The sequence below is a fragment of the Marmota flaviventris genome, chromosome 2, assembly GCF_047511675.1.
Source record: "Marmota flaviventris isolate mMarFla1 chromosome 2, mMarFla1.hap1, whole genome shotgun sequence".
NCBI lineage: Eukaryota > Metazoa > Chordata > Mammalia > Rodentia > Sciuridae > Marmota > Marmota flaviventris.
Window position 1 is genome coordinate 175,963,187 of NC_092499.1, and position 15,238 is coordinate 175,978,424.

A 15,238-nucleotide genomic window follows, 5' to 3' on the forward strand; every position below is an offset into this window, starting at 1 on the left:
GTCACCTGCCATGCACATGTGGACTCCTGACCTGTGGCCAGCATGTGCTGGTGGCTTCATTTCATTGAACATCAGCTTCTCCTAGGGAAGAGCTGAACCTTGATGTTCAGGGAAATTTCATCTATTTGCTCACTTCCTATAGGCAGCCTGTCAGCCTCACTCACTTTACCCTCAGGGGAGCTGCTGGTCACTTGGCACCTGTGGGTGGCAGGCGCTATTCACTCCCCTGCAAACTCTCAGTGTCTGAGCCCCTCTGCATGCCTGGCACTGTCCTGACGGAGGCCCCTGCCATGCTGGGAGGAGCTCAGCATCTGTGCCATAAGGTCACAGCTTCTCCCTGTGCTGTTTCAGTTCCACCCACCGTGGAGGTCACCCCACAACCCACCATGACATGGAACCAGGTGAACGTCACCTGCCAGGTGAAGCACTTCTACCCCCGGAGCCTACAGGTGACCTGGGTGGAGAATGGAAATGTGTCCAGGACAGAGATGGCCTCAACCCGCTCAGAGAACAAAGACGGGACCTTCAACCTGACGAGCTGGCTGCTGGTCAACTCCTCTGTGCACAGGGAGGACGTGACGTTCACCTGCCGGGTGGAGCATGACGGGCAGCCAGCCACCACCAGGAGCTACACCCTGCAGGTCTCTGCTGGCCCCAGGGAGCAAGGCCTGGACAACACCCCTGGTAAGGCCTCAATTCCAGCTGACCAAATGCTTTTCTACTTCATCCTGACACTGTGTGTGTTGTGATGTGAGAGCAGTGACCCCCCTTCCCACAGGGCACCCAGAGCCTGGGCACACAGCAGCGTCTTAGTCAGCACCCCACACCCACACTCTGAGGGTCTCCTCTGTTGGGTTGGGCACACATCTCATGGGGCCTTCAAACAGGGACACTAAGGAAGAAGGAAGGGGGATGGGCCTGTCCTGGCAGCTGTCACTTGCCTTCTTCACCTGACACTTGTCATATCCTCATGGCCATCTTTCTGTTTCTCTCTTTCCACCCACATTGAGGGTCCCCCCAAAACACACAGTGATGAAACCAGGTAACTATCACCTGCCAGGAAAGTAGTTCTACCTCCTGAGCTTCAAGTGACCTGACTGGAGAATGGACACATGTCCAAGATGGAAACTGCCTCAGTCGTCACAGAGAACAAGGACGCGACCTGTAACCACATTAGTGGGCTCCTGGTGAACTCCTGTGTGCAGGGTGGGGACGTGGTGGTCACCTGCCAGGTGGTACGCAGCCAGCCACCTCCTGAAGGCTAATTATTTTAACTCCCCCCAGAAGGAGCAGGGTACAGACACTTCTCTGGCGAGGGTCAGTGTCTAATCTGAGCAGCTCAGAAGGCTGAGGCAAGAGGGAGGTAAATTCCAGGTCAGCACCTGCAACTTAGTGAGGCTGTGAGCAACCCCTCGAGGCCCTGTCTCTAAATCAATATTAAAAAGGGCTGGGGAGGTGGTTGTGTGGATCAGCACCTCTGGGTTCAACCTCCAGGACCAAAAAGAAAAACATATCTCCCTGGGGGGGGTCTCCACTCCAGGTGAATGGGTCTTTTCTGTCTTGTATCTTTTTGTTTTAATTTTTTAGTCCTAATTTTAGTATTCCTATCCATTACAGAATAATTCACAAGTCTATAAATATGTATTATAACCTTAAATTCCCCTCCATCCCCCACTCCTTACCTCTAGAGTATCCACTGTCAGGAGTTTGGTCCATCTCTCCATGGATCTTCTGACATAAACAGACATTGAAGAAGAAAGAGAGGGAGGGGGACTGTCCTGTCCTACTGTCCTGCCTTTTGTCTATCTACCTATCAGTTGCTTTGTTATTTTCCTCAGAGTCTTTCCAGCCTTCATTCAATATTGGAATTTTCCTACACATCTGTAGCCTCACTCGACAAATGCTGGTACCTACCAGGTGAAATCTGGAAAGGACTCCCTGAGGAGGTGGAGACTGTTTGGAGCAGGCCCCTAGGTAACATTGAGTGGTCTCCACAGGGGTCTTAATTTCCTCCTGATTTGTGGTCACAGACCTACTGAAGTGACGACCCTCAAACCCTCATCACAACATGTAAATTTCTGCTTGTGTATAATCTCCTTTGATGCTCCAACTACCTGTGTGTTAGGAGTTTACAGAAAGGGAAACTAGGACAGCCCTGGAGACCAATGGGAGTGTTGCTGATGGCTTCCTTCCCTGACTTGTGGAAACTATCTAAACTACTCTAGGCAAATCTAAAGTCACTGGGGACCGGGCCAACAGCAGCTATAGGCAAATTTTTGCTGATTAAAAAAATGTTCCCTCTCTCATGAATATTGTCCCAAAGACCCACAGCATTCTGGAGACCCCATTCTGTAGCCAATGTGCCCTATTTCCCTGTGTAACCACAGGAGCAGGTCTGGACTCCTACAGACTCTTTCAAGGTCCAGGTTCCTTCCAGCATGCCCTACCATGGGCTTCATGTGCTGGGTTAACACTGGGCCACTGATTTATCCCTGTCCCTTCTTGCAGGAAGAGTAATAATTGGAAGTGAGAGACAATTTCCCTCATGGTAGGAGACACATGGAGGCTACCTAATCCCATCCACTAATCAATCACTTTGTCAGAAATGCATATCAGTGCCAGTGCAGTCCACAGCTAAAATGGTTGAATGCTGAAGTCATTCTTCTACCAATCCAACAGCTTTGTTGCAGTTAATAAAAATAATATTAGTTTTCTCTAATCATAAAAAATAATTGGAGTATGTATTCAAATTTTTCAAAATTCCTTTTATTGCTCTTTTCTCTGTACCAACATTGGTTTTAATTCATCCTTCAGTGCATGGTACAACCTCCTTACAAAACCACCTGGGCATTAGGAAGCCTTTCCCCAAGATTTAAAAATTATGTCTTTCCTTAGCAGTTAAAGACCATTCGTGTGCTAGATTTAATTTTGGGTGCATTGGGGTACCTTGAGCTTCTTGAAGCAGTTTTCGTCTATTTTATGTATAGTGTCAACTTCCTAATTGCAGATTTCGGTCTAAAATCTGCAGAATCTCTTCTACAAATACACCCTGTTTAGTCTTGATGTTACTAGTATGTCCTTTCTCTCTGTCTATCCTCCTCTTCATCATCAGTGTAAGAGCATTTTCAATTTTATTGATCTTTTAAAGGTACCAACTTTGTGTTTCAACGATGTTCTCTATTACTTCTCTGTGTTCCATTTTATTGACTCTTGACTCTTTTCTTTATTATTTCCCTTATTCTGCTTGCTTGGGTTTCATCTGGATCTTCTTTTATTGCTTCTGTGGGAGGAGGCTTCAGTTATTGGTCTGAGACTCTCCCAGTTTCCTGTGACACACCTGGACATCAGCATAAAACTGCATCCTGAGGGCCATCCCATGGGAAGTGTGCCCTGGCCCATCCCAGATCCTCTCTGTAACATTGGACCACAGTACTTCTTCTTTCTGGGATACAGTGAGGATTTCATGATGCATGAGAGGTATTTTTTTGGGGGAAGGGACACGGAAGATGGCACTGGATGTCTTTGGAGCAGAGTTAATTGGCAGCCATCCTGCTGTGACTGTGGTCAGCAACCCAGAAGTCAACTGAAGGTCTTTGAGTGCTTTGATATAATATAGCCTGAAACTTCAATTCCAGTTTCTACAACTTCCCACGGGAAAGCCCTTGAACCTGAGGATGGATGTAAACTCTGCTAAAGCTCTGCTACTATTGGAATTACATCCAGGAACCAAACCTCCACTTTTGCTGCCCTCTTTCACCAGGAGACAAAAAAATCCACCAGGAACATCTTTGGCTCCCAGACTTCACCTTTACCATGAGATGACTCACGTTTAGCTTCTCATTGTCATTCCTCAGAGGGAATGACGCCCAGAAATAGCCCTCCAATGCCACAGCCTAATACCAACCATTTCCTAATTTATGTTTAAGCACCAGATGCCAGGAACTCCCTTCCTGAGGATAAACCATTTCATTTCAGGTGAAAGAGTGAACAAGGGCACCTGATCACAGGCCAGTGCCTGCCCAGGTGTCACTGACCTCCAGCACTGGGGCCATGTTACCAGCCAGCTGATGAGTCCCAGGTTCATATTCACAGTGTAGAGTCTAATTCCCAGACCACTCCTGGAGCTGGGTTTCCATAGGAAGTGCCCTCTGTGATGGACATAGGGGATCAAGGAGCTTCCTGGAATGTTCTCAGCACACACATCAGTGTCCCTCCCACCTGAGGAGAGAAGAAGCAGCATCTCAGCTGCCCCCACAGAAGCCAGAGGAACCCCAGAGCTGCTCTCACTGGAGGAGAGGAGCGGGGCCTTCCACTCCCTGCTCAGGCAGGCTCTGATGCTGGTGCCTTCTAGAGGGAGGAGGGGGTAGGCAGTGCAGCTCTCCTCCACTGAGGGGGAGTCCCAGAGCACCACTCAGCTGAGAACCATCGCCCCCAGGGTAGCAGTGTCCACTCCTTCCTGTGGACCTGGCACCATTTCTTTATTTACAAAAAAAATTCTATTGTTGTTAGCATCATTTTAGAGGAAAATGGCCCCTAGTGACAAAGAAAAGTTTCCACAGGTCTGCTTCTCTGGAGATGGCTTTGTGTGTCCAACAGAAAGACTTCAGGTGACACAGCACTGGAGGGGTGGTCTGCTCTTTGGAGATTTTGGTCCCTCACACATAGGAGAAACATTTTCTTGACCCAAAAATGTGTTTTTCAGACAGAAATTTTATGAGTTCATCTTACACCTTCTTAGCAGGCTCCCCAACGTCCTGAGACACAGGGTCATTCACCTACACATGGTACTGAACAGGCAGCCTGGCTCTCCTCTAGCACCATGAAATGGTCCTCACCCTATATGCATGCCCCATTGAAAACTGGTTTCTTGGCATGAAGACACTGGTCATTGTTTTGGTCCAGAGAACATGATCTTAGTTATCAGTATATAGGACTCCAGGGAGGAGCTTCTCTGGGTTTGGAGTCCTCTAAGCCATGACTCTCCCTAAGCCCCCCAGGCCTCAGTCTCCATAACAGGAGGAGATGGTGATGGGTCTCCATGAGATGGTGAGGGTCAAGTAGGAATCTCCATGGCAGGTGGGCAGTGTGCATGGAGCTCATGTTTTCACCTGCCCTCAAGGAGGACACTCCTGGACCTGAGGCTGGGTGGATGGGAATAAGGAGCCTCTTGACCAGGCATCAGCCCCAGGCTTGACCAGGGCAGCCAGGACAGGAGGTGTGAGCTCAAGCTTCACAATTTTGTTGGGCCCAGGTAGCCTCACCTGGGGCAAGTGCAGGCTCCTGGGAATAGACATGTAGGAGTCCTTCTAATGTCTCCCCTTGTCCCTTGGTTTTCAGGAGCAGTGATGTCTATGCTTGCTTCTTCATACCTCATAGCCCTCTTCCTTGGCCCCAAGATCCTTCTAGGAGTCAGTATTTCTGCCCTCTACATCCACAGGAAGCAGAAGTCCTGACTGTAAGAACCCAGGGGAGGGTGGAGAAAAGCCTGCTGCAGAGGGGGCAGAGCCAGGGGGAGTGCCAGCCCACTTGTGCACAGCTGCAGAGTCAGTGGGTCTAGAGAACCAGGGACACACCCCTCAGCACCCTCAGGATCTCAGGAAACTTCTGTGGGGTTCCCAGCTCCCAGGAAGTGTGTGAGGTGTGCAGGAGATGAGGAGGTCAAGAGTTGGCAATGGGTGTCCACTGAGTCCTAAGGGCTCCAGAGAGGATGGGCCAAAATGGTGCAATGAGGGTCAGCAGATTTGGTATGTCCCTTTGAATCCACCCCTAGACTAGTCCAATAGTCAACTGCTGGGCCTCCATGGACAGGAAGGTTCTACCATGTGGAGCAATGTTGAGAAGTTCTAGATGAGTTGCTCTCAGGGCCGCTCTCTTGACTTTCATTGTAGGAAAAGGGAAGGGGAGTTAGAAAACAGGAGAGGCTGAGCTAAGAGTCCTGCCTTGGGGCTGTTGGTTTATTCAAACAGGTGTCCCTGGACAGTCACATGAGAATATGATTGATCTCAGGATACTCTCATGAATGGTGAGCAGATAATTGAATGTGGACATGTTTCCCACAGATCCTTCATCATTCGTGCTGCCTGGGACTCTCAGTTTCTGCCACCTTCTTACTGCACTGTGATGCTCAGCCTGAGAGAAGGAGCTGTGGAGATGCCTCTGTAGATGCTGTTCCAAATGCCTCCTCCCAGGACACCCACCAGCCCACAGGCCCCTGATGCTCCTCTGTCCGGCCCTTTATGCCCAATGGCTGAGTATGCACTCAAGGTCTTGAGCAGGGCCCTGGGACCTGCCTCTGGGCTGCAACTCATGACCCCTCCCCAGAATGGGACTAGCAAGTCCCATCAAAACACATCAGGATGACCCTCCTCATTGCCTTGGGCTTGGCCATCAAAACCCAAAGTCCTCACTCTCAAGAGTCATTTTTTTTTGCCTGCCAAGCCCTCCTTCCCAGCCTTGTTGAGCTCTTCAAAAGAAACTCATTTTTGTTTAATAAGAAAAAATATTCTCAGTCCTCTTTACCTAAGTGTCCTATGCCTCATAATCAGAAAAAAAAGGTTTTTCTCCACCTGAATGATTTTCTACCTTAGCACTTATGAACATCATCATTGTCCAGGATAAAGGCAATCATTGCTCTCCATGAATAGCAGGATTGTAAAAGTCACCTTCCAAACTGAAAATCTGGGAAGCCATCTCCATACTGATCATGAAAAATAATGATCTTGAAAAGCCTCCCTCAGAGGCTAGGGGTCAGAGGCTGCCCAACAACTTCACCCAGAGCTTTATCTCCAATCCCATTTCCAGCCCCAGGCCCCTTGGTGGGCCTCTCCCTGCTTCCAGGGCCTGGCCCTTGGGGGTAGCAGCCCACAGCCAAGAGGAGCAGGTCCATGGCCCAGCTAACTCTTATCTGAAGACTAGAAATAGAGCAGTCTGAAAAATGGAAAAGCAGAAGAGGAGGAAGATGGCGGGTCAGAGGGAGGCAGCATTCTATGTTGCTCTGTGATCCAGATCTCACCTAGTCAGAATACTGCATCTCCGAGAGTGTTAGAAGACCCCTAAGCTCTCCTCAGAAATCACCAGCGCTGTGACCACTGCATTCAAGCAGGACTCCTGGCTCCCCACACCCAAAGTCTGAAGTTCTAGCCAACACAGGGCTTGAGCGCCTTAGCAGAATCACCCATCAACACATCTGCAGATCTCCAAGACTTTGCTCCACTCCCACACAGGTCACTCAGGTGCTACCTACCCACAGCACAAGCCATTGCCCAGCTTGCCCCAACCCACCAGACATCCCTGTACTGGAAACAGACTGCCTCCATCTTGGCTCAACATTCTCACCATAATAGGTGGGGGAGGCTCCCAGTGGCCAGGTACCAGGTTTTCAACTTCCCCCCTCCTCAGTTGTGGTAACCAACAAAATAGCTGCCCAACACAGGTGCACAGTGCAACCAGGGCGCCGCCCATGGGAGCTCCAATGTGAGAGGTTCCTTGATTGGGAACTGCTAAGGGAGAGAGAGACAGGGCTAAAGTTTGGAGCCTAACAGAGAAACCAGGAACTGGGAAATCTCCAGGCAAGAGAGGGAGACAATACCGGGTGCTGAAGTCATCTGAGTAGTCCCACAAAGGGACCCATGAGGTGCAGTCTCCCTGCAGGGACTGGTGGTTGCCACTCCCTGCTTCCAGTCACCCTGCACTAGCACCAGCCTTCACGCCCTGGTTACATCCACCACCCTGAAGGCAGAGACACCAGCTTACAACAGACAACCTCACCTATTGGATGACAAGAGAAGCAGGAAAGATCTCTAAAACTAGTGACAATCCTGGTTTCTTCTTTCAAGTATTTTTTTCCTCTTTTTCTTCTACCCTCTATCCTCTCACCCTCATATCCTCAGCATATTTGAAAACAAGAACTTTCCATGAAATAGGATTTTGAGAACTTGGCCATCTGAATAATATAATATAGAAGTGTTGTATATGCCCCCTTTCCTCCTCCTCCTCCTCCTCCTCCTCCTCCTCCTCCTCCTCCTCCTCCTCCTTCTTCTTGATTTTTATTTCCCCTGCTGAATTTTACTATTTTAACATCCTGTATTTTTCTAAATACATATGTGTGTTTGTTTTATGTACTCTACTGTCATCTCATGTACTTTTCTACCCTGAATTAGTTCCTGTCTATTCTATTGCTACTAACCATCTTCATTAGATTTCTCTTTCACACTTTCTAAGATATATTAACTCTATATCCTCACAAACTACCTCCTCAGCATATCATCCTATGCCTAACCCCAAGTTCATTGTCCTCCATTAGAAACTGTAAACCCTTCTACAAAACTACTGTATTTATTATATATAATAATTGAATCTGACATTTCTGTACATTGAGACCAAACTGTAAACATCTTAATAACAACAAATTGTTTATAGGTGGTATATTGTTGATATTGGGATCTGTTAACATTGTCTTTCCCCACAAAGAAGAGGTCTTGGAACCCTACAAGAGCACTACAAACCTATAAGGTAAAAACAATAACACTCTGGACCCACAGAGCTGGAAGGGAAGACACACAAGCAACATGAAAAGACAAGGGAAGAAAGTGCCCCAAAGAAATCAAGACACCACATTATTAGAATCATTGGCAGACACAGCAGAAGAAAAGACAGAGAAGGAGTTTAGGATGGACATGGTTAAGATGTTTGTGAACTCAGAGAACATATAAGAGAGCAAATATAGGCAGTCAAAGATCACCTTGACAAGGAGCTACATAAATAAATAAAAGGAAGCAAAAAATCACCTCAACTGGGAAATAGAAGTTCTAAAAAAAATCAGAAATACTTGAAATGAAGGAAAAATAAACCAAATTAAAAGCTCAAATTAAAGCATCACTAACAGGGTAGATCACTTGGAAGATAGAACATTACACAATGAAGACAAAACATATAATCTTGAAAAGAACATAGATTACACCATGAAAAAGGTAAGAAACAATGAACAGAACATTCAAGAAATATGGGCTAGCATAAAAAGACCAAATTAAAGATTTATGCAGATAGATAAAGGCATGGAGTTCCAAACCAAAGGAATGAACCACTTATTCAATAAAATAATATCAGAAAACTTTTCAAACATAAAGAATGAATTGGAAATCCAAATTCAAGAATCCTACCAGACACCAAATGCACATAATCACAACAGATCCACAACAAGTCATATTATAATAAAAATACCCAACATACAGAATAAGAGAGAATTTTAAAAGCTATGAGAGAAAGGAATCAGATTACATATAGGGAAAAACAAATTAGGATAATGGCAGATTTTTCAACACAGACCATGAAAGCTAGAAAATCTTGGAAGAACATATAACAAGCTCTGAAAGAAAATGGGTGCCAACCAAGAATCTTGTATCCAGCAAAATTAAGCTTTAGATTTGATGATGAAATGAAAACCTTCCACAATAAACAAAAGTTAAAAGAATTTATAGCTAGAAACTGGCACTACAAATATCGTTGGCAAAATATTCCATGAAGATTAAAATGGAAAACAAAAATGAAAATAAGCAGAGGGAGGTAGTACTCTAAAGGAAAATATAAACAAAGAAAAAATCAAGTCAAGTTAAATAACAAAAATATACAAATATGGCTAGGAATACAAACCATGTTTCCATAATAACCCTGAAATTTAACAGATTGAACTCACCAATCAAAAGACTTAGATTAGCAGACTGGATTAAAAAAAAGACCCAACAATATGCTGCCTCCAGGAGACTCATGTGATAGGAAAAGACAAACACAGACTAAAGGTGAAACGTTGGGAAAAATCATACCACTCACATGGACTGCGGAAGAAGCAGGGGTTTCTATCCTCGTATCACATAAAGGAGACATAAGCCAAAGTTAATAAAAAGGGATAAAGATGGACACTACATACTGCTCAAGGTAACCATACACCAATAAGACATAACAATCATAAATATATGTGCCTCAAACAATGAAGCAGCTGTGGTCATCAAACAAATTCTTCTCAACTTCAAGAGTCAAATTGACCACAACACAATAATCTTGGGTGACTTTAACACACCTGTCTCACCACTGGATAGATCTTCCAAACAAAACTTGAATAAAGAAACTAAAGATCTCAATAATACAATTAATAACTTTGACTTTACTGACGTATATAGGATATTTCAACCTGCATCAAGTGGATACACTTTCTTCTCAGCAGCACATGGATCCTTCTCTAAAATAGACCACATACTATGCCACAAAGCAACTCTAAGCAAATACAAAAAAGTAGAGATACTACCCTGCATTCTATCAGATCATAATGCAATGCAATTGGAAATCAATGAAAAAAATAAATGATAAAAAACAACTCCAACACCTAGAGCTAAACCATATGCTACTGAATGAACAATGGGTTGCAGAAGACATCAAGGAGGAGATTAAAAATTTCTTGGAGGTAAATGAGAACATAGATACAACATATCAAAATCTCTGGGACACTATGAAAGCAGTACTAAGAGGAAAGCTCATGAATTTCATTTCTTAAAAGAAGAAAATGTCAAGAAATAAATGACCTCATATTACATCTCATAGCCCTAGAAAAAGAAGAACAAATCAACAGCAAAAGCCATAGAGGACAGAAAATAATTCAAACAGAGCTGAAATCAATGAAATCAAAACTAAAGAAGAAATTTTAAAAAATTGACAAAACAAAAAGTTGCTTCTTTGAAAAAATAAATATAATTGACAAGCCCTTAGCCATGCTAATGAAGAGAAGGAGAGAGAAAACTCAAATTATCAGTATATGTGATGAAAAAGGAAACATCACAATAGACACTACAGAAATACAGCATATAGTTAGAAATTATTTTGAAAACGTATACTCCAATAAAATAGAAGATATTGAAGCCATCAATAAATTTCTTAAATCATACAATTTCCCCATATTGAATCAAGAAAATATACACAATTTAAATACACCAATATCAAGTGGTGAAATAGAAGATGTCATCAGAAACCTACCAACCAAGAAAAGCCCAGGACTGGATGGATACACAGCCAAGTTTTATAAGACCTTTAAATAACAACTAATACCAATACTCTTCAATTTATTTTAGGAAACAGAAAAAGAGGCAGCACTACAAAACTCATCATATGAGGCCAATATTACCCTGATTCCAAAACCAGAGACACATAAAAAAAAGAAAACTTCAGACCAATATCTCTAATGAACATAGATGCAAAAATTCTCAATAAAATTCTGGAAAATCAAATACGAAAACATATCAAAAAGATTGTGCACCAAAATCAAGTAGGATTTATCCCATGGATGTAAGGTTTATTCAACATATGGAAATCAATAAATGTAATTCACCACATGAGTAGACTTAAAGATAAGAATCATATGATCATCTCAATAGATGCAGCAAAAGCATTTGACAAAATACAGCACCCCTTCATGTTCAAAACACTATAAAAACTAGGGATAACAGGAACTTATCTCAACATCATAAAGGCTATCTATGCTAAGCCCCAGGCCAACATCATCCTAAATGGAGAAAAATTGAAGGCATTCCTCTAAAAACTGGAACAAGACAGGGATGCCCTCTTTCACCACTTTTATTTAACATAGTTCTTGAAACACTGGCCAGAGCAATGAGACAGATGAAAGAAATTAAAGGGATATGGATAGGAAAAGAAGAACTTAAATTAGCACTATTTGCTGATGATATGATTCTATAACTAGAAAACCTCAAATCTCCATTTTAAATCTTCTAGAACTAGTAAATAAATTCAGCAAAGAAGCCAGATATAAAATCAACACCCATAAGTCAAAGTCATTTCTGTATATGAGTGACAAATACACTGAGAGGGAAATGAGAAAAATACCCCATTTACAATAGCCTCAAGTAAACAAAAACAAACAAACAAACAAATAAATAAATATTTGGGAATCAACTTAACAAAAGAAGTGAATAATCTAAAAATGAAAACTATAGAACCCTAAAGATAGAAAAAAAGAAGACTTTAGAAAGATCTACCTTGCTCTTGGATAGGCAGCATTGATATTATCAAAATAAACAAACTACCAAAGCATTATACAGATTTAATGCAATTCTGATCAAAGTCCCAATGATATTCCTCATAGAAATAGAAAAAGCAATCATAAAAATCATCTGGAAAAATAAGAGACCCAGAATAGCTAAAGCAATCGTTAGCAGGAAGAGTGAAGCATGTGGCATCACTATACCAGACCTTAACCTATACTACAGAGCAATAGTAACAAATAGAACATGGTATTGACACCAAAACAGATTGGTAGACCAATGTACAGAACAGAGGACAGAGATACTAACCCACAAAATTACAATTCTCTTATATTAGACAAAGGTGCCAAAAACATGCATTGGAGAAAAGATAGCCTCTTCAACAAATGGTGCTGGAAAACTAGAAATCCATATGAAACAAAGTAAAATTAAACCTCTGTCTCTCACCATGCACAAAACTCAACTCAAAATGGATCAAGGACTTAGGAATAAAACTAGAGACCCTGCATATAATAGAAGAAAAAGTTGGCCCTAGTCTCCATCATGTGGGATTAGACCCCAACTTTCTTAATAAGACTCCTATAGTGTAAGAATTAAAACCGAGAATCAATAAATGGGATGGATTCAAACTAAAAAGTTTCTTTTCAGCAAAAGAAAGAATATGTGCATTAAACAGAGTCTCTACATCTTGGAAGCAAATTTTTCTCTCACACATCAGATAGAGCACTAATATCCAGAATATATAAAGATCTCAAAAAACTTAACACCAAACAAACAAATAACCCAATCAATAAATGGGCTAAGGAATTGAACAGACACTTCTCAGGAAAAAATATACAATAAATAAATAAATAAATATATGAAAAATTTTCAACATCTCTAGTAAATAGAGAAATGTAAATCAAAACTCCAGTCAGAATGGCAGCTATTAGGAATGCAGACAACAATAAATGTTGGCAAGGATATGGGGAGAAAGGCACACTCACTCATACACTTCTGGTGGGACTGTAATGGGTGTAGCCAATATGGAAAGCAGTGTAGAGATTATTTAGAAAACTTGGAATGAAACTACCATTTGACCCACCTCTCCCACTCCTTGGTCTGCCCTTAATGAACTTAAAATCAGCATACTATACTAACGCAGCCACATCAATGTTAATAGCAGCTCAGTTCACAATAGCTAACCTGTGGAAGCAACTTAAATGCCCTTCTACAGATGAATGGATATAAAACTGTGGTATATTTACACAATGGAATATTACTCAGCATTAAAAGAGAATAAATGGAATGAGTTGAAGAATATCATGCTAAGGGAAGTAAGTCAATCCCCAAAATCCAAAGGCCAAATGTCCTCTCTTATAAGTAGATGCTGATCCATAATGGGGGGGCATGGGAAATGGAGGAGCTTTGAGAGGGCAAAGGGGAAGGGGGGTTAGAAGGGGGCATGGGGGCAGGAAAGATGGTGGAATAAGATGAACATCATTACCGTAGATACATGTATGACTGCACATATGGTGTGATGTTACATCATGTACAACCAGAGAAATGAAAAGTTGTGCTGCAATTGTGTACAATGAATCAAAATGCATTCTGCTATCATATATATCTAATTAAAATAAATTAATTAATTAGAAAAAGAAAAAAGAAACTAGATCCATATTTGTCACCCTGCACAGGAGTCAAATCAGAATGCATCAATGACTTAGGAATTAGTCCAGAAATCTTGCAAATTCTAAAAGAAAACATAGAGCCAACATTCCATCATGTAGGTGCTGGCGACAATTTCTTTAATGAAACCCCCAGAGTGCAAGAAAATAAACCAAGAATCAGTAAGGGGGATGCCATCAGTTAACATCTGATGCACAGCAAAGGAAATGATGCAGGGAATGAAAAAAAAAAGCCTACTGAACGGGAGAGGATCCTTGCCAGTCACTTCCCCAACAGGGAATTAGTATTCAGAGTACATAGAACTTCAGTTCATTCAACCTAAGTCATAATAATAACAGTAACCCCCAAAAATAGGGGGACAAAGAAGTAAACAGAAACATCTCAAAAAAGAAACACAAATGGCCAATATGTATATAAAAAAGTAGGAGCCGTTTATTGTAGGACAGGAGCGGTATTTATACATTCCACACAGCTTATCTAATTAACATAAACTCGATACAGCAGTCAACCAATAAGGAATCTCCACACTTAATGGCTCACTGGAGTTACTTCACAAACCACTCCCTCTGGCATTTTGCCAGGCGCCATCCAGACTTGTTTACAGACTCTAACATTTCTCTGGCAAAATGCCAGGCACCATCCTGACTTGTTTACAGACCTTAACATTTCCCCCTTTTGTTTAATTTAAATAACAAGAAGGTAGGCGGACCTGCGACCCACTGGCAGAACAGGCGCAGCGGCCTGCAGAGGGGCAGAGCCGCCCCCTCCCCCTGCGCCTGCAAGGTAGGCGGAACTGTGACCACCGACGGAACAGGCCCAGTGGCCCGCGGAGGGGCAGAGCTGCCACCCCCCTGCGCCTGCAAGGTAGGCGGAACTGTGACCACCGGCAGAACAGGCGCAGCAGCCTGCTGAGGGGCAGAGCCGCCCCCTCCCCCCGCGCCTGCAAGGTAGGCGGAACTCTGACCACCCACAGAACAGGCCCAGTGGCCCGTGGAGGGGCAGAGCTGCCAACCACGCCTGCAAGGTAGGCGGACATCCGACCCCCCGGCAGAACAGGCTCAGTGGCCCGCAGAGGGGCAGAGCTGCCCCATACACGTGCAAGGTAGGCGGACCTGCGACCACCAACAGAACAGGCCAGACTTGCAACCGACAGACAAAACAGGCCCAGCGGCCTGCGGAAGGGTAGAGTTGCCCCCCCCCCACCGTGCCTGCAAGGTAGGCAGACCTGCGACCCACCGGCAGAACAGGCCCATCGGCCTGCAGAGGGGCAGTGCCGCTGCCCGCGCCTGCAAAGTAGGCAGAACTGCGACCACCGACAGAACAAGCCCAGTGGCCCGCAGAGGGGCAGAGCTGCTGCCCGCGCCTGCAAGGTAGGCGGACCTGCTACCGACCGGCAGAACAGGCCCAGCGGCCTGCCGGCATGGTAGGCACATTGCCCCAATTGGAGGAGGGGCAGAGCCGCCGCCCGCGCCTGCGAGGGAGACTTTGCAACTATAAAAGAGCAATATAAATATATAGGGGGAAAA

At 44.0% G+C, this 15,238-nt stretch overlaps 2 protein-coding genes across 3 annotated transcripts in view; both read left to right on the forward strand.

Annotated features, from left to right (window-relative positions):
• Positions 1-15,238, forward strand: part of LOC114106959 (signal-regulatory protein beta-1-like) — a 355,204-nt gene that overhangs the window by 133,182 nt on the left and 206,784 nt on the right. The gene's annotated exons all lie outside the window — the stretch shown is intronic.
• Positions 357-6,445, forward strand: LOC139704763 (signal-regulatory protein beta-1-like). The gene is made up of 3 exons (XM_071608815.1): positions 357-684; positions 5,338-5,455; positions 6,060-6,445. The coding sequence occupies exons 1-2, from the start codon at positions 387-389 to the stop codon at positions 5,451-5,453; spliced, it is 414 nt and encodes a 137-aa protein (XP_071464916.1). The 5' UTR covers positions 357-386; the 3' UTR covers positions 5,454-5,455; positions 6,060-6,445.